The 18,298-nt window shown below is 39.3% G+C and overlaps 1 protein-coding gene across 11 annotated transcripts in view; it reads left to right on the top strand.

Annotated features, from left to right (window-relative positions):
* USP54 (ubiquitin specific peptidase 54) overlaps positions 1 to 18,298 on the top strand; it is a 147,015-nt gene that overhangs the window by 78,562 nt on the left and 50,155 nt on the right. For all 11 annotated transcript variants that reach the window (XM_068547834.1, XM_068547835.1, XM_068547832.1 and 8 more), the window contains exon 3: positions 8,236 to 8,328. In XM_068547834.1, coding sequence (XP_068403935.1) covers positions 8,236 to 8,328 — 93 coding nt within the window. The remainder of the gene's footprint in view (positions 1 to 8,235; positions 8,329 to 18,298) is intronic.

Below are 18,298 nucleotides of genomic sequence, written 5' to 3'. Positions count from 1 at the left end.
ATTCTAACTTTTGGTATGAAAGCTGTGTTCACCACAGATGTATTGAACCCATTACATTTATTATAAAAAGGCGTTGCTTATTTGGGAGTGTAACGTGTTTCAAAGAACTTTTGGAAATACATATCTATAGACACCTAAGTATGAAGAAGCCCCAGAGGTGTGCTATAATCTGGTGCTCCAAAAGTAGTGCATTTTCATATATGGTGCTATTTAAATGTTTTCCAGATAAGAGGAGCTTCCTAAGGCATTTGTGCTATATGTTGCACCATGTCTTTTTCAACTGAACTCATAGTTTATTCAGATTTCGTGAGTTTTTTTATGAAGTGTCTTTTTGTATTCCAGGATCCCATCCAGGATACTACATTTACATTTACTTGTCCTGTCTCCTTAGGCTCCTCTTGGCTGTGACAGCTTCACACAATTTCCTTGTTTTTGATGATCTTGACAATTTTGAAGGGTACTAGTCAAGTATTTTGTAGGATGTCCCACTGTTGCAATTTGTCTGGTATGCTTCTCATGATTAGATTGGCGTTATGGGTTTTTGAGAGGAATACCATAGAAGTGAAGTGTTGTTCTCATCACATTGTATCAAGGTTACATACTATGAACAGATTTTTTTTTTTAACATCTTTATTGGAGTATAATTGCTTTACAATGTGTGTTAGTTCTGCTGTATAACAAAGTGAATCAGTTATATGCATACGTACATCCCCATATCCCCTCCCTCTTGCGTTTCCCTCCCACCCTCCTTATCCCGCCCCTCTAGGTGGTCGCAAAGCACCAAGCTAATCTCCCTGTGCTAGGCAGCTGCTTCCCACTAGCTATCTATTTTACATTTGGTAGTGTGTATATGCCAATGTTACTCTCTCACTTCATCCCAGCTTACCCTTCCCCATCCATGTGTCCTCAAGTCCATTCTCTATGTCTGTGTCTTTATTCCTGTCCTGCCCCTAGGTTCATTGGAACCAATTTTTTTTTTTAGATTCCATATATATGTGTTAGCATACAGTATTTGTTTTTCTCTTTCTGACTTATTTCACTCTGTATGACAGACTCTAGGTCCATCCACCTCTCTACAAATAACTCAATTTCATTTCTTTTCATGGCTGAGTAATATTCCATTATATATATGTGCCACATCTTCTTTATCCATTCATCTGTCGATTGGCACTTAGGTTACTTCCATGTCCTGGCTATTGTAAATAGTGGTGCACTGAACATTGTGGTACATGACTCTTTTTGAATTATGGTTTTCAGGGTATATGCCCAGTAGTGGGATTGCTGAGTCATATGGTAGTTCTATTTTTAGTTTTTTAAGGAACCTTCATAGCGTTCTCCATAGTGGCTGTATCAATTTATGTTCCCACCAACAGTGCAAGAGGGTTCCCTTTTCTCCACACCCCCTCCAGCATTTATTGTTTGCAGATTTTTTGATGATGGCCGTTCTGACCAGTGTGAGGTGATATCTCATTGTAGTTTTCATTTGCATTTCTCTAATGATTAGTGATGTTGAGCATCTTTTCATGTGTTTGTTGGCAATCTGTGTATCTTATTTGGAGAAATGTCTATTTAGGTCTTCTGCACATTTTTGGATTGGGTTGTTTGTTTTTTTGATATTGAGCTGCATGAGCTGCTTGTATATTTTGGAGATTAATCCTTTGTCAGTTGCTTCATTTGCAAATATTTTCTCCCATTCTGAGGGTTGTCTTTTCGTCTTTTTTATGGTTTCCTTTGCTGTGCAAAAGCTTTTAAGTTTCATTCAGTCCCATTTGTTTATTTTTGTTTCTATTTCCGTTTCTCTAGGAGGTGGGTCAAAAAGGATCTTGCTGTGATTTATGTCATAGAGTGTTCTGCCTATGTTTTCCTCTAAAAGTTTTACAGTGTCTGGCCTTACATTTAGGTCTTTAATCCATTTTCAGTTTATTTTTGTGTATGGTGTTAGGGATTGTTCTAATTTAATTCTTTTACATGTAGCTGTCCAGTTTTCCCAGCACCACTTATTGAAGAGGTTGTCTTTTCTCCATTGTATACTGTTGCCTCCTTTATCAAAGATAAAGTGACGGGCTTCCCTGGTGGCGCAGTGGTTGAGAGTCTGCCTGCCAATGCAGGGGACACGGGTTCGAGCCCTGGTCTGGGAGGATCCCACATGCTGCGGAGCAGCTGGGTCCGTGAGCCACAGCTGCTGAGCCTGCGCGTCTGGAGCCTGTGCTCCGCAACAAGAGAGGCCGCGATGGTGAGAAGCCCGCACACCGCAGTGAGGAGTGGCCCCCACTTGCTGCAGCTATGGGGGGCCCTCACACAGAAATGAAGACCCAACACAGACATAAATAAATAAATAAATAAATAAATAATTTAAAAAAAAAAAAAGATAAAGTGACCATATGTGCGTGGGTTTACCTCTGGGCTTTCTGTCCTATTCCATTGATCTATATTTCTGTTTTTGTGCCAGTACCATACTGTCTTGATTACTGTAGCTTTGTAGCATAGTCTGAAGTTCAGGAGCCTGATTCCTCCAGCTCCATTTTTCTTTCTCAAGATTGCTTTGTCTATTCAGGGTCTTTTGTGTTTCCATACAAATTGTGCAATTTTTTGTTCTAGTTCTGTGGAAAATGCCATTGGTAGTTTGATAGGGATTGCATTGAATCTGTAGATTGCTTTGGGTAGTATAGTCATTTTCACTATGTTGATTCTTCCAATCCAAGAACATGGTATATCTCTCCACCTGTTTGTATCATCTTTAATTTCTTTCATCAGTGTTTTATAGTTTTCTGCATACAGGTCTTTTGCCTCCTTAGGTAGGTTTATTCCTAGGTATTTTATTGTTTTTGTTGCAGTGGTAAATGGGAGTGTTTCCTTAATTTCTCTTTCAGATTTTTCATCAGTAGTGTATAGGAATGCAAGAGACTTCAGTGCATTAACTTTGTATCCTGCTACTCTACCAAATTCATTGATTAGCTCTAGTAGTTTTCTGGTAGCATCTGTAGGATTCTGTATGTATAGTATCATGTCATCTGCAAACAGTGACAGTTTTACTTCTTCTTTTCCCATTTGGATTCCTTTTATTTCTTTTTCTTCTCTGATTGCTGTGGCTAAAACTCCAAAACTATGTTGAATAATATGGGTGAGAGTGGGCAACCTTGTCTTGTTCCTGATCCTAGAGGAAATGGTTTTAGTTTTTCACCACTGAGAATGATGTTGGTTGTGGGTTTGTCATATACGGCCTTTATTATGTTGAGGTAAGTTCCCTCTATGCCTACTTTCTGGAGAGTTTTTATCATAAGTGGGTGTTGAATTTTGTCGAAAGCTTTTTCTGCATCTACAGAGGTGCTCATATGGTTTTTCTCCTTCAATTTGTTAATATGGTGTAGCACATTGATTGATTTGCGTATATTGAAGACTCCTTGCATTCCTGGGATAAACCCCACTTGATCATGGTGTATGATCCTTTTAATGTGATGTTGGATTCTGTTTGCTAGTATTTTGTTGAGGCTTTCTGCATCTATGTTCATCAGAGATACTGGCCTGTAGTTTTCTTTTTTAGTGGCATCTTTGTCTGGTTTTGGTATCAGCGTGATGGTGGCCTCGTAGAATGAGTTTGGGAATGTTCCTCCCTCTGCTATATTTTGGAAGAGTTTGAGAAGGATAGGTGTTAGCTCTTCTCTAAATGTTTGATAGAATTCGCCTGTGAAGCCATCTGGACCTGGGCTTTTGTTTGTTGGACGATTTTTATTACCGTTTCAATTTCAGTGCTTGTGATTGGTCTGTTTATATTTTCTATTTCTTCCTGGGTCAGTCTCCGAAGGTTATGCTTTTCTAAGAATTTTTCCATTTCTTCTGGGTTGTCCATTTTATTGGCATATAGTTGTTTGTAGTAATCTCTCATGATCCTTTGTATTTCTGCAGTGTCAGTTGTTGCTTCTCCTTTTTCATTTCTAATTCTGTTGGTTTGAGTCTTCTCCCTTTTTTTCTTCATAAGTCTGGCTAATGGTTTATTAATTTGGTTTATCTTCTCAAAGAACCAGCTTTTAGTTTTGTTGATCTTTACTATTGCTTCCTTCATTTCTTTTTCATTTATTTCTGATCTGATCTTTATGATTTCTTTCCTTCTGCTAACTTTGGGGTTTTTTTCTTCCTCTTTCTCTAATTGCTTTCGGTATAAGCTTAGGTTGTTTATTTGAGATTTTTCTTTTTGCTTGAGGTAGGATTGTATTGCTATAAACTTCCCTCTTAGAACTGCTTTTGCTGCATCCCATAGCTTTTGGGTTGTCGTGTTTTCATTGTCATTTGTTTCTAGGTATTTTTTGATTTCCTCTTTGATTTATTCAGTGATCTCTTGGTTATTTAGTAGCATATTGTTTAGCCTCCATGTGTTTGTGTTTTTTAGTTTTTTTCCTGTAATTGATATCTAGTCTCGTAGCGTTGTGGTTGGAAAAGATACTTGATACAACTTCAATTTTCTTAAATTTACCAAGGCTTGATTTGTGACCCAAGATATGGTCTATCCTGGAGAACGTTCCATGAGCACTTGAGAAGAAAGTGTATTCTGTTGTTTTTGGATGGAATGTCCTATAAATATCAATTAAGTTCATCTTGTTTAATGTGTCACTTAAAGCTTGTGTTTCCTTATTTATTTTCATTTTGGATGATCTGTCCATTGGTGAAAGTGGGGTGTTAAAGTCCCCTACTATTATTGTGTTACTGTTGATTTTCCCTTTTATGGCTGTTAGCATTTGCCTTTTGTATTGAGGTGCTGCTATGTTGGGTGCCTAAATATTTATAATTGTTATATCTTCTTCTTGGATTGATCCTTTGATCATTATGTAGTGTCCTTCTTTGTCTCTTATAATAGTCTTTATTTTGAAGTCTGTTTTGTCTCATATGAGAATTGCTACTCCAGCTTTCTTTTGATTTCCATTTGCATGGACTATCTTTTTCCATCCCCTCACTTTCAGTCTGTATGTTTCCCTAGGTCTGAAGTGGGTCTCTTGTAGACAGCATGTATACGGGTCTTGTTTTTGTATCCATTCAACCCGTCTGTGTCTTTTGGTTGGGGCATTTAATCCATTTACATTTAAGGTAATTATTGATATGTATGTTCCTATTACCATTTTCTTAATTGTTTTGGGTTTGTTTTTGTAGGCCTTTTCCTTCCTTGTGTTTCCTGCCTAGAGAAGTTCCTTTAGCATTTGTTGTAACGCTGGTTTGGTGGTGCTGAATTCTCTTACTTTTGCTTATCTGTAAAGGTTTTAATTTCTCCATTGAATCTGAATGAGATCCTTGCTGGGTTGAATAATCTTGGTTGTAGGTTTTTCCCTTTAATCACTTTAAACATGTCCTGCCACTCCCTTCTGGCTTGCAGAGTTTCTGCTGAAAGATCAGCTGTTAAACTTATGGGGATTCCCTTGTATGTTATTTGTTGTTTTTCCCTTGCTGCTTTTAATATTTTTTCTTTGTATTTAATTTTTGACAGTTTGATTAATATGTGTCTCTGCGTGTTTCTCTTTGGGTTTATTCTATATGGTACTCTCTGTGCTTCCTGGACTTGATTGACTATTTCCTTTCCCGTGTTAGGGAAATTTTCAACTATAATCTTTTCAAATATTTTCTCAGACCCTTCCTTTTTCTCTTCTTCTTCTGGGACCCCTATAATTTAAATGTTGGTGTGTTTAATGTTGTCCCAGAGGTGTCTGAGACTGTCCTCAATTCTTTTCATTCTTGTTTCTTTATTCTGCTCCCTGGCAGTTATTTTCACCACTTTATCTTCCAGCTCACTTAGCCATTCTTCTGCCTCAATTATTCTGCTATTGATTCCTTCTAGAGTATTTTTAATTTCAGTAATTGTGTTTTTCATCACTGTTTGTTTGCTCTTTAGTTCTTCTAGATCCCTGTTAAATGTTTCTTGTATTTTCTTCATTCTGTTTCCAAGATTTTGGATCATCTTTACTATCATTACTCTGAATTCTTTTTCAGGTAGGTTGCCTATTTCGTCTTCATTTATTTAGTCTTGTAAGTTTTTACCTAGCTCCATTGTTTGTAACATATGTTTTTGTCCTTTGATTTTTTTTTTTGATGGGTGGTGCTGTATTCCTGTCTTACTGGTTGTTTAGCCTGAGACATCCAGCACTGGAGTTTGCAGGCAGTTGGATTAGAGCTGGGTCTTGGTGCTGTGATTAGGACCTCCAGGAGGCCTCACTCCGATTAGTATTCCCTGGGGTCTGAGGTTCTCTGTTAGTCCAGCGGTTTGGACTCGGAGCTCCCATCACAGGAAGTCGGGCCTGACCTGTCACCGGCCTGGCAACCAAGATCCCGCAAGCTTCGTGGTGTGGTAAAAAAAAAAAGAAAAGGAAGGAAAGAAAAGAAGAAAGAAAGGAGCAGTATCAAAGTGTAAAAAACAAAATTAAATTAGAAAGATAAAAAATATTAGGAAAAATAAAACTATAATTGAAACAACTGCAACAAGGTAAAATAAAACCACAACAGAAAAAAGAAGAAAAAAAAGGGGGGAGGTGAACAAGCCAAAAGGAGAGAATAATAATGAAGTATAAAGAATAAAATAAAATTAGAAAAAATAAAAGATTTATTAGGGAAAAAAAATATAAAAGAATCAACAACAATGAATCAACAAGGTGAAACAGAACCCCAATCTAAAAGAGGAAAAAAGAAAGAAAGAAAAAAAAGAAAAGCTTTGGCTATGGGGGTGGAGTTTAGGTGGTGGTGGAACTTAGGCAGGGGTGGAGTTTAGGGTGGGGCAGGATATAGGTTAGTGGGGGGGGTGACATTTGGGTGTGGGGCAGGGCCTAGGCTCCAGAACCCACGAAGCCGTAAAAGGCCTTGGGGGCGGGGCCTCGGTGGGGCAGTGTTTAAACATGGGGCAGGGCCTCTGCTTAGGACCTTCGTGGGAAGGAGAGAGGCAGCACGTGGAAAGGAGGGCCTCTGAAGTGTGGAGTTCTGGAGTTTGGAGGTAGGGCCCTTAGTGAGGGTATGTGGGTGGGGTTTAGGCCCAGCGTGTTGGACGGGGTCTCTGAGTGTAGAGGTGGGGCCTTTGGTGGGGGTGTAGGGGCGGGGCTTGGGTTCTGCATGGCAGGAGGGAGGCTCTGAGGGCAGAGGATTAGGCCCTGGAGCCCAACAGGCCCCCTGGTGCCTAAGTGGACAGAGAAGGTGCTGGCCCGGTTCCCTTCCATTCCTTTGTGCCCCTCCCCCATTGTCTCCCCCAGGGTCCCCTCTGCTGCTGCTGGACCCCTAACCATGGGTGGGTCCTGCTGGGTGTAGCAACTCCTCCCCTCCCCCAGCCACCACTCAGGGCTGCCAGTCCCAGAGGTCCAGCCTTTACTTTTGCTCCCCCTTCCCTCCCTCCCACTCCTGCAGGCCCGTGCGGCTGTAGGGGGCCTCAGTGGGCAGAGGATCAGGCCTGGGATCTCAGCAGGCTCCCGGGGGCCCAAGTGGGTAGGGGAAACCAGGCCACGCTCCCTTTTGATCCTCTGCCCTCCCAATGCTCACCCAGTTTCCCCCTTCAGGCATGGGATCCCTTCCCCTCCCCCAGCCGCCCCTCAGGGATGCCAGTCCCCTCCCGTCTCCACTTCTCTTCCCCATTCACTCCCCTCATGCCCCACGTCCTACCTGGTTGCTGGGGGTTCCTCCCGTCCCCTTAGGTGTCCATGGTCCCCCACCGGTGCCTGGTAGGTACCCTAGTTGTGCAGAGATACGAATTCTGCGTCCTCCTAGTATGCCGTCTTGACTCTGCCCCCTGTGAACCGATTTATCACTGTTGATATCACCATTTTTTTTTATTCTGTTGACTTAAGGAGGTCACACCTCTCTCAGAAAGGTCCAAAAATTGAGAAATCTAACAAAGGCAAAATTCCACACTACCATTCAAGCTTCTAAATAAGTTTTAAAATATTCATGGTTTTCTTGTGTGGACCATTAAAATAAATCCTTATTCCACAGTTTTTAACCCATAAATTCCCTCTTTAGAATCACATTTGATGTATCTTGTATCATATTTTCTCTGTGTGACCTACTTTATGTTCAAATTAGTGTCCTTTCCAGAATATGTTCATCTACCCCTCTGATTGGATACCTCACCTTTTTTGACATTTTTTTTAATACACTAGAATGAGCTTTTCTCTTGGGAGTAACAATGTCTATTGTCTACCTATGTTTGCTTGACTTCTTGAATTTGAAATTAAATGGGGGGTTTTTGTAGAGTAATGAAGTATTTTCCCTTTTCATCAGGTTTTATGGCACTTGGACATCTTCCGACGTAGCTTTAGGCAGCTTACAACTCACAAATGCATGGGAGATTCCTGCATCTTTTGTGCTCTCAAGGTAAATACTTCAGATTTGTTTCTTCTCACTATCATTAGGTTAATGATCAATATTAAGGTGGTTTGGTTATTCAGGTTGATGCTAAAGAATTTGTTATTGCATTATTTGCATGTGGTTTAGTACAAAGGATAAGTATGATTAGTTTTGCTTGTTTCAAAGAACTACTACTTGGTTTAGGTATTCTGTTTCTCTGAACCTTTTGCCCCGCACAACTCTATTTAATGTGATTGGATACTATTCAAATGTGCTTAGACTTTGAGTATTTATCCAAAAAGCTAACACTAAATTTTCGTTTTGAAAGAATAAACAACCAACTATTTTTCATGGAATTAACTACTGTCTATTAAAGCTAAACTTAGCAACAAACTCTTTCTATTAAGAAAAGCCAGGGGGGGCTTCCCTGGTGGCACAGTGGTTGGGAGTCCGCCTGCCAATGCGGGGGACACGGGTTCGAGCCCTGGTCTGGGAAGATCCCACATGCCACAGAGCAGCTGGGCCCGTGAGCCACAATTACTGAGCCTGCGCATCTGGATCCTGTGCTCCACGGCAAGAGTGGCCGCGATAGTGAGAGGCCCGCGCACTGCAATGAAGAGTGGCCCCCACTTGCCACAACTGGAGAAAACCCTCGCACAGAAACGAAGACCCAACACAGCCATAAATAAATAAATAAATAAAATTTAAAAAAAGAATAAGGCTTTAAAAAAAAAAAAAAGAAGAAAAGCCAGGGGGCTTCCCTGGAGGCACAGTGGTTGAGAATCTGCCTGCCAATGCAAGAGGCATGGGTTTGAGCCCTGGTCTGGGAAGATCCTACATGCCACGGAGTGACTAAGCCCCTGCGCCACAACTACTGAGCCTGCGCTCTAGAGCCCGCGAGCCACAACTACTGAGCCCATGTGCCACAACTACTGAAGCCCGTGTGCCTAGATCCTGTGCTCCGCAACAAGAGAAGCCACCGCAATGAGAAGCCTGCGCACCGCAACGAACAGTAGCCTCCGCTCGCTGCAACTAGAGAAAGTCCGTGTGCAGCAACGAAGACCCAACCCAGCCAAAAATAAAAATAAATAAATTTATTAAAAAAAGAAAAGCCAGTACTAAAATTTTCCCATTTTCCCATTCCCTAATATTTCCTATTATCACATGTAATAATCAATAGATTCTTTATATCAGTTGTGTACCCCATTATCTGACTCCAAGTTTTTCATTTCTGAATAAAATGAAACTGAGGATTCATTTAGAGATAAATAAAATGCCCTAATGTGAGAGAGTTCTGACTCAGGGATTTTAGGTAAGTTGCTAAAGAGAAAGAACTAGGATGTAGAAGGGCCCATTCTCTATTACTTTTCCAACACTTATCCTTGCTGTTTTTTTGGTCCTGATATACAATGGATTATTTATGGTTGGATGAGTATGCCTAAGTTCTGAGTAAGCTTCTAGAGTCATTTTTCAGTCTCATGACGTCTGGATTCTTGGTTTGTCACAGGGATGCTTGGTTGTGATCATTATTAATTTAGTTGCTTTTACAACTGAGAGCAGGAATTGTGACCAAAAAATCCAGGAGAATTTCGCAGTTAAATTTGCAGCAACTGACTCAAAACAGTTTTTTGACCAACATCAATTTGAAGTTTTAGTCCATGGTAGGCAGATATTTCTGGAAAGAGATAACTGAGTCTTCTGAACTTTTTGCCACTAGGGTCACAAATATCTTTTTTTTTTCTACCCTTTGTTTGGAACCATTATAACTTTTAACAAAATATAGAATATAAATTATTGATTAATAATTCAAAAAGAGTCATGTACCACAATGTTCATTGCAGCTCTATTTACAGTAGCCAGGACATGGAAGCAACCTAGGTGTCCATCAACAGATGAATGGATAAAGAGGATGTGGCACATATATACAATGGAATATTACTCAGCCATAAAAAGAAACGAAATTGAGTTATTTGTAGTGAGGTGGTTGGACCTAGAGTCTGTCACACAGAGTGAAGTAAGTCAGAAAGAGAAAAACAAATACTGTATGCTACCATATATATATGGAATCTAAAAAAAAAAAGTTCTGAAGAACGTAGGGGCAGGACAGGAATAAAGATGCAGATGCAGAGAATGGACTTGAGGACATGGGGAGGGGGAAGGGTAAACTGGGACGAAGTGAGAGAGTAGCATGGACATGTATACACTACCAAATGTAAAATAGATAGCTAGTAGATAGCTAGTGGGAAGCAGCTGCATAGCACAGGGAGATCAGCTTGGTGCTTTGTGACCACCTAGAGGGGTGGGATAGGGAGGGTGGGAGGGAGACGCAAGATGGAGGGTATATGGGGATATATGTCTATATATAGCTGATTCACTGTGTTATACAGCAGGAACTAACACAACATTGTAAAGCAATTATACTCCAATAAAGATGTTTAAAAAAATTATTGGTTAATTGGGGCATTTAAATATGAAATTTTAGTAAAACCAGATTTTTTACAAGTTGTAACATTTCTGATTATGCCCATTCAGACAGAAGTCCATCCAAAAGAGCATTTGGCTTGATTTTTCTGAAAGGTACATTAGCATTAAGTATCTAATTTTAGATAAACAAGAAACATAGTGGTCCTTTGGTCAGCAAGTCCAAGGGAAGTCTGGTTCATGACATTAAAACCAAAAAAACAAGGTACTTGCTAGAGAGATCTGAATCCTGGAGAAATCCCTGGTAGAACAATCTCCTGAAACTGGAAACTCCTATCTGTAACAAGAAGGGATGACAGAAATTACATGACCTTCTGACATGCCTTTGATTAGTCAGGACTGTGCCATATTCTTCACTGACCCAGATGGGACTCTGGAGAATTGGCTGTCATAGTCTTGCTATGTTTCATTTTCCACAGGGACAAATTGTTACTTTAATATAAATCAATATAATTATATAAGTCAGAAAGATAAAGGAAACCAATCACCAGACCTTATGGGACACCTTCTGAGATACCCAGTTACAGAAAGGAAGTTGTTTTTCAAGCTAAAGGGGCTGAGGTTGTATCTTGGGAGTTTTTCAGAGAAGCAGTTGCTTATGATAGATAGGTAAATGGGCTTAGTGGATCAAAGGCTGTGTTTTGGGTCTTTTTATAAGTCTGAGGATGTGTTGGAATTCTGATGCTTACCTCATCACATCATTGCCTGATCTATCCATTAGATTTCTTTTCCTTCACTGCCTCTTTTGCTGTATTGGAAGATTAAAATTTTGATTTTTTTTCCCCTAAAGTGCTTTTCAATCTCTCAGTGCTAAATAAATGTTAAATAATTAGGCTCTAATTTGCACATGCTTTGTTTTAGATGGCATTGTTTGCATTCTTTTAATTATTTTGTGCACTTAATTTGAAAATTATACTCTTAGACTTTCCAATAAACGTGCTTAGATAACTCGTTATTTGTATAGACGAAAAGGAAATTAGATCCCTACTTCATATTATACCAAAAGAATTTCAGATGAATTAAGGAGTAAAATGTGAAAGACAAAATACTTCGTTTTAGAAGAAGCTTTGAGAGAATATCATGGCCTAAGAGATAGAGAGGATTTAATAAATAAGACATGAAAAATACAAAGTTAAAAAGCTTGATACGTTTTACTATAGAAAATTCAAGAACTTCTGTTCATCAGAAGACTCCATAAAGACAATAAATATACAAGGCTACAAATTGGGAGGAAGCATCTGCAATATATATAATCAACAGAGGACTGGTATCCAACATAGAACTCCAGAGAAGAACTCCCATGAAGAATAAGTAAATAATAAAATGAGTCAACAGGAAAATGGACAAAACACATAAACAGGCATTTCTCGGAATGGGAAACCCAATTGATATTTAAGCATATGAAATAAGCTTATTTTCTTTAGTAATCTAAGAAATGTAGATTAAACCATACCCTTCAGATTAGTAGAAATTTAAAAGTCAGATAAAATTGTTACCTACAAGGTAGAATAATGAGAATTTACATACATTTTTGGTTGGAATATAAATTGATACCACTATTTAGGAAACCAGTTTGTCATTACATTTGTCAAATAAAATTGAAGTAGCAGGTACCCTACTACTCAGTAATTCTACTCCTGGATATTCGCTGTAAGAAACTTCCTTGTACATACATACCAGAAGATATGTTTGGGGATGTTTAAGGTAGTATTTTTTTGTGTGATTACAGAAAAATGAAACAACCCATTCCAACTTTAATATAATCGATTAAAAAATTATGGTTTATTCCTAGAGTAGTAGTTTATTTCACTTCTATATAGTTGTGAAAATGAATAGCCTGCAGCTACATGTATCATTTTGAGTTAATCACAGAAGCCTTACAGACAGCCATCAACTTACGATGGTCTGACTTAACGATGATGTGAAAGCGATACGCATTCAGTAGAAACCTTACTTTGCATTTTGATCTTTTCTTGGGCTAGTGATATATATGGTATGATACTTTCTTGTGATGCTGGGCAGCTGTAGCACGCCTCAGCTCCCAGTCAGCCACACAATCACGACGTTAAACAACCGATACACTTGTAACCATTCTGTACCCATACAAACGTTCTGTTTTTCAGTTTCTGTACAGTATTCAATAAATTCGATCAGATATTCAACACTTTATAATGAAGTAGGCTTTGTATTAGATGATTTTGCCCAACTGTAGGCTAATGTAAATGTTCTGAGCAAGTTTAAGGTGGGCTAGGCTAGGCTATGATGTTCAGTAGATAAGTTAGGCATGTTGTCAACTTACAATGGGTTTATTGGGATGTAACCCCATCATAAATCAAGGAAGATTTGTATATTGAATGAAAAAAGCAAGTCACAGAAGACTGCTAAACTATGATTCCATTTATATACAAATCCAAAACAGGCAGAATAAATAACGTATTGTTCCGGGATACATATGTATGATAAAACTGCAGAGAAAAAAGGAATGATTTTCGCAAAATTCAGGATAATGGTTACCTCTGGAAGGTGGAACGGGTAGGATATAATCATTTGTGGATACTCAAACTCAATTTTTCCATTCTTAAATTGTGTGGCAGGCACATGGGCATTTATTTATTATTCTTTGGCTGTGTATACACATGATGTTTGTTCTTTATTTGAATGATGATTTTTATTATAAATATAGAAAAATACTGCAATCATTCTGGAAAGTATACTAAAGTGTAAAGAGGAAAACTGAAAATAGCCTGAATTCCACCACAGGAATTATCATTTCTCTTTATGCCTCCTGTCTGGTCTATGACATTTCGAGTAATAGGTCTTTTTGCCCACCGTTTTAGTAAAAAGAGTACTTCTTTTTTTCAGACCCTTAATTGCCTTTCCATCTTTAGTATCTTCCTATTTCATTTGTTCTAACCTAAGACTACCCTGGAGTGCTATTTTGAAGTTACTACCTTCTTATAATCTTGAAGTGGCTCCCAGTTGTCTCTTAAATCACTTAGAAAAGCAGGATTATGGACATTTAAAAAACTAATTTCACACTTCCTTTTCACTTCCTCTCCTTCCGCAGGCACTCCATTTCATCTATGATAGCAGATGGTACACTTACTATGCCTGCCTCTTAGACATTGCATTGCAAATGTCATTCACTTCGCCTGCATCCCTTGGCACCCAAAATAATAACAATAAACAGAACAGTAACACATCCCTTTTAAGCCAAACTACATCTGCCTTTCAGAACTCTTTCAGAAATTTATCTTCTTCATGAAGTTTTAAAAATACTATATCTACATCCATGATTGATTTTAACAGTGTTTAGCATGGCTGAATGGGTTTTTGGGAAGGTGGCCCAGCTTTTCTTCTCTCTTGGTGTTCCTCACAGTGCCTGGACCATAATATAAACACAACTTTTCTGGGTTCATATAGTCTTTTAGTACTTCTTGATATTTTAGTTACGGAGTTTAGGGTATTGCCTTTTCCTTTTCTTTTTCTTTCTGTCTTTTATATTCTCTCTCACTCTTGTCCTGTTTAATAGAGATTTTCATATTGTGACTTTTGGTCTCATACTTTTTTTTAGTAAGTCTGCTAATCTAGGCCTTCGTGACTCATTTAGTAAGGGAAGGGAGAGATGTGGGGGAGGGGAGGAGGGAGTCAGGAAGGGGAGTTGATGGTGGGAAAGATCTGCTGAGGGAAGAAGTGAAAGTCTGGGATTCTGTCAACAGAGCAGTTATCTGGTATCCTGCTGTTAAGTTACACGTTAACTTTGTGGTGTCCCAGTGTGGGTGTAATTCTATATATTTTTTTCTCTATGGGTGTAATTATATATATTTTTCTCTGCCTCTTATTTAAAAATCAGAGGAATATTTGATGAGGCTAATAAGAATTCCTTTTTGCTGATACTTCATGACCTGTTTGCATTCTTTAATGCTGTTTGATTTGTAAAATTCTTATTTCTTAGATTTTTTTAAAAACAAGAGATTCCAAACTTCCTGAATTTGAAGTACTCTGCAAAACTTGTCAGTTCTTTATAAAGTCAGAATTCTTTATGTTAGAGCATAATTGCTTATCTCTAGAACCTACTATTAAGGACAAAAAGAAACACAAACATGTTCCTCGATGAGTCAGAAGTTAGCCAACTTTCCCTTAATCTGATGTTTGGATGAAGGATTTGCCCTTCCAAGTCTGGCTGAAAGATATGTATCCCTGCTCTTTCTCCAGTTGTTTACTTAAAATGCATTTACTACTGGCCTTATGTGAATACCTTTTGGATCACGTCTTCTTTAATATTTTTGTGTTTTTTTTTTTAATTGACTTTTGAACTTCATTTATTTATTTATTTATTTATTTATGCTGCGTTGGGTCTTCGTTGCGGCATGCAGGCTTTCTCTAGCTGCACGCAGGCTTTCTCTAGCTGCAGCAAGTGGGGACTACTCTTCATTGCGGTGCTCGGGCTTCTCATTGCGGTGACTTCTCTTGTTGTGGAGCGTGGGCTCTAGGTGCACAGGCTTCAGCAGTGTGGCACGTGGGCTCAGTAGTTGTGATGCACGGGCCCAGTTGCCCCGTGGCATGTGGGATCTTCCAGGTCCAGGGCTTGAACCCGCATGCCCTGCATCGGCAGGCGGATTCTTAACCACTGCGCCACCAGGGAAGTCCCAATATTTTTGTTTTTTTCTTCTGCTCTATGAACGTCTGCCAATAGTCCTGTGCCTTGTGATCTTCATTGGTACCATAGTATATGTTACATCCAGTACTTTTTGGTGGTTTGTACACAATATTTATGATAATCCATTTCTTTTGGTCCTGTAAAATATACTGTTTTTTTTTTTCTGTGTTACTTGACACTAAGTCCCTAAAGTAATTACAGCCTCAAAATCTTGCATGCAAATTATTAATGAAGAATTTGTGTTAGCTTGTCTTTCTGCTTACTTTGAACCGCAATGCCTTTCAACTCTGACTTAGCAAATAGAAGAGATTTGTGGGGGACTTCCCTGGTGGCGCAGTGGTTAAGAGTCTGCCTGCCAATTCAGGGGACACTGGTTCGGGCCCTGGTCCGGGAGGATCCCACATGCCGTGGAGCATCTGGGCCCGTGCACCACAACTACTGAAGCCCACGTGCCTAGAGCCCATGCTCTGCAGCAGGAGAGGCCACTGCAGTGAGAGGCCCGTGCACCGCAGTGGAGAGTGGCCCCCGCTCACCCTGCAACTAGAGGAAGCCCGTGCGCAGCAGCGAAGACCCAGCACAGCCAAAAATAAATAAATGAAAACATAAATTTATAAAAAAAAAAAGAGATTTGTGTGCTAATTACCCTGTCCCTTCTAAAATACCAAATTTATTCCCATCTAGTATTACTGTAAGATTTTTCCTGACCTAAATTGTTGTCATGCCTATAGCCCAGAGCTCTGATTTATTATTCATATTGAGACTGCTCTTACACCCTGGCCCCCAGGGTATGACTTGACTTTGGTATTGGTTTATTTATTTATCTCTGTCCAGAGGAGGAAATCCGTCCTCTGTACTTAGTATGCCACAAAGATTTTGTTCTCCTTCCAGGGATTGTACTAGAGGCTTTGCAGTGCCAGGATGTAGGACAGAGTGTTTTTTGTTATAGACAAAGAAGAATGCTGCATTGATTGATTAAATCCAACAAACCTTCTCAATTAGTGATTTTTTTTTTAAAGGATGTTAGTATAAGGAATAAAAGCCAGGGAATGGTGGTGGTGATGGAGGTAGGTAGGGAGGAAATAGCTTTTTGTATATAGGGGTCCTGGAATGTAAGTCTGTACCTGTAGAGCAGTAAGACTGTTGTGAAGGGGCAGGAAAGTCTGTGTTCTGCTGATAGCTCACTTGTTAATTGGGGGGCAATTTGAGAGCTCAGGGAACAAATCTCTCAATATTTTTTTATTGTGTAACATGTAGCTGTTCCTCTACTGGGGACTGAAGCATAAACATATCGAGTAAAGTGGTATAAGGAATTAGTCTGGTCATTTTTTTGTAGACTGTAGGAATGGAAGGTTCTTCATTGTCCTATAGTCATGGCCACTATCAGAGAGGAGTAAACCCATTATCCTAGACTGGCTATTTATTTAAGCCAGGAAATTAGATTTCTAGTATGTTACCTGGAAATTTTAGCTAGTAATAAATAGCCCTCACATAAGGAAGGTATGTCCTTATGTCTAATGCACCTATCCATTTGAATTGAACTTCCTTGTTCTGCTTATCTATGTGATGTGAACATATTCGTGTGGTCTTTTGGTTAACCTTTCTTAAAGTTGTATTAGGCTGTACCTAAATATTCTTCTTTATTTAAAATTATTTTATTTTTGGCTGCCATGAGTCTTCGCTGCTGTGTGCGGGCTTTCTCTAGTTGCAGCGGGGGGGGGGGGCTACTCTTTGTTGCGGTGCGCGGGCTTCTCATTGCAGTGGCTTCTTTTGTTGCAGAGCACGGGCTCTAGGCGTGCAGGCTTCAGTAGTTATGGCTCGCGGGCTCTAGAGCGCAGGCTCAGTAGTTGTGGCGCACAGGCTTAGTTGCTCTGCATCATGTGGGATCTTCCTGGACCAGGGCTTGAACCCTTGTCCCCTGCATTGGCAGGCAGAGTCTTAACCACTGCGCCACCAGGGAAGCCCTGTACCTAAATATTCTCGACTAATTTAATCATTGACATAACTTGGATAGTATAAAACTCAGGCTCTTATCCTTTTTAAAATTCTGGAGTTCAGAATTTTACATGGTATTTCAAATAGAGGGGTATGACTACAAGGAAAAATATAGCAGATCATCATGATTCTTTCCAGAGTTTATGGCAGAACCTGAAACTTACACAATCTCAAAATCTTTGTGCATGTCCAGAAGGGTCCCCCTTTTTATTTCCCTTGTGGGGTAAGTGGCTATGATATTGATTCTTAAAATTGATTCTTTGATTTGAATACTGTTGGTAATCTTTAAGGTCCTACATTTTTGATCTTGGCAAAAATTCCAGAATGACTGTTACATTTTTATAAATCTCAATATTAGTTTATGATTTCCGACTAAAAGCAATACTGTTCCCTGGTGAATTTGGCCTGTCTCTGTGTCTGTCTGTCCAGTGTCTTGAGGTCTTGTTTCTATCTGTGTCTCTGCCTTTGTGTATGTGGGTGTCGTTTTTGCCTAGGTAGCAGGAATGTGTGTGAGAGGTGAGTTTATGATGGTCTTTTACCTCACCACTGTAAGTCCAAGGTTTTCGGTTATAAATTGAATGCAAATAAAGCCCTAAACTCATGGGGAGATATGGTATTGGTAACTGAATTTAATTTAAAGGGACTGATATAGGATATGTGGGTAATTTTCTAATTAGGAAGTCCAGAAGGTAGCTATTCTAAGACATAAGGTTAAAGAATCCCAAGAGAGAAACTGGCCAGCTCTTCTCTGCCTTCTCTTCCTGGAGCAAGATTTTCTGTTAAACTGACTGGATACCTTTTTCTGAGTGTGGTAATGGTATTATGGTTAAGTTTTTTTTTTTTTTTAATGATTTTTTTCAGTTT

This window comes from Eschrichtius robustus, chromosome 7, assembly GCF_028021215.1.
Source record: "Eschrichtius robustus isolate mEscRob2 chromosome 7, mEscRob2.pri, whole genome shotgun sequence".
In the NCBI taxonomy this organism is placed as follows: domain Eukaryota; kingdom Metazoa; phylum Chordata; class Mammalia; order Artiodactyla; family Eschrichtiidae; genus Eschrichtius; species Eschrichtius robustus.
This window is presented reverse-complemented; position numbering and strand designations above follow the sequence as displayed.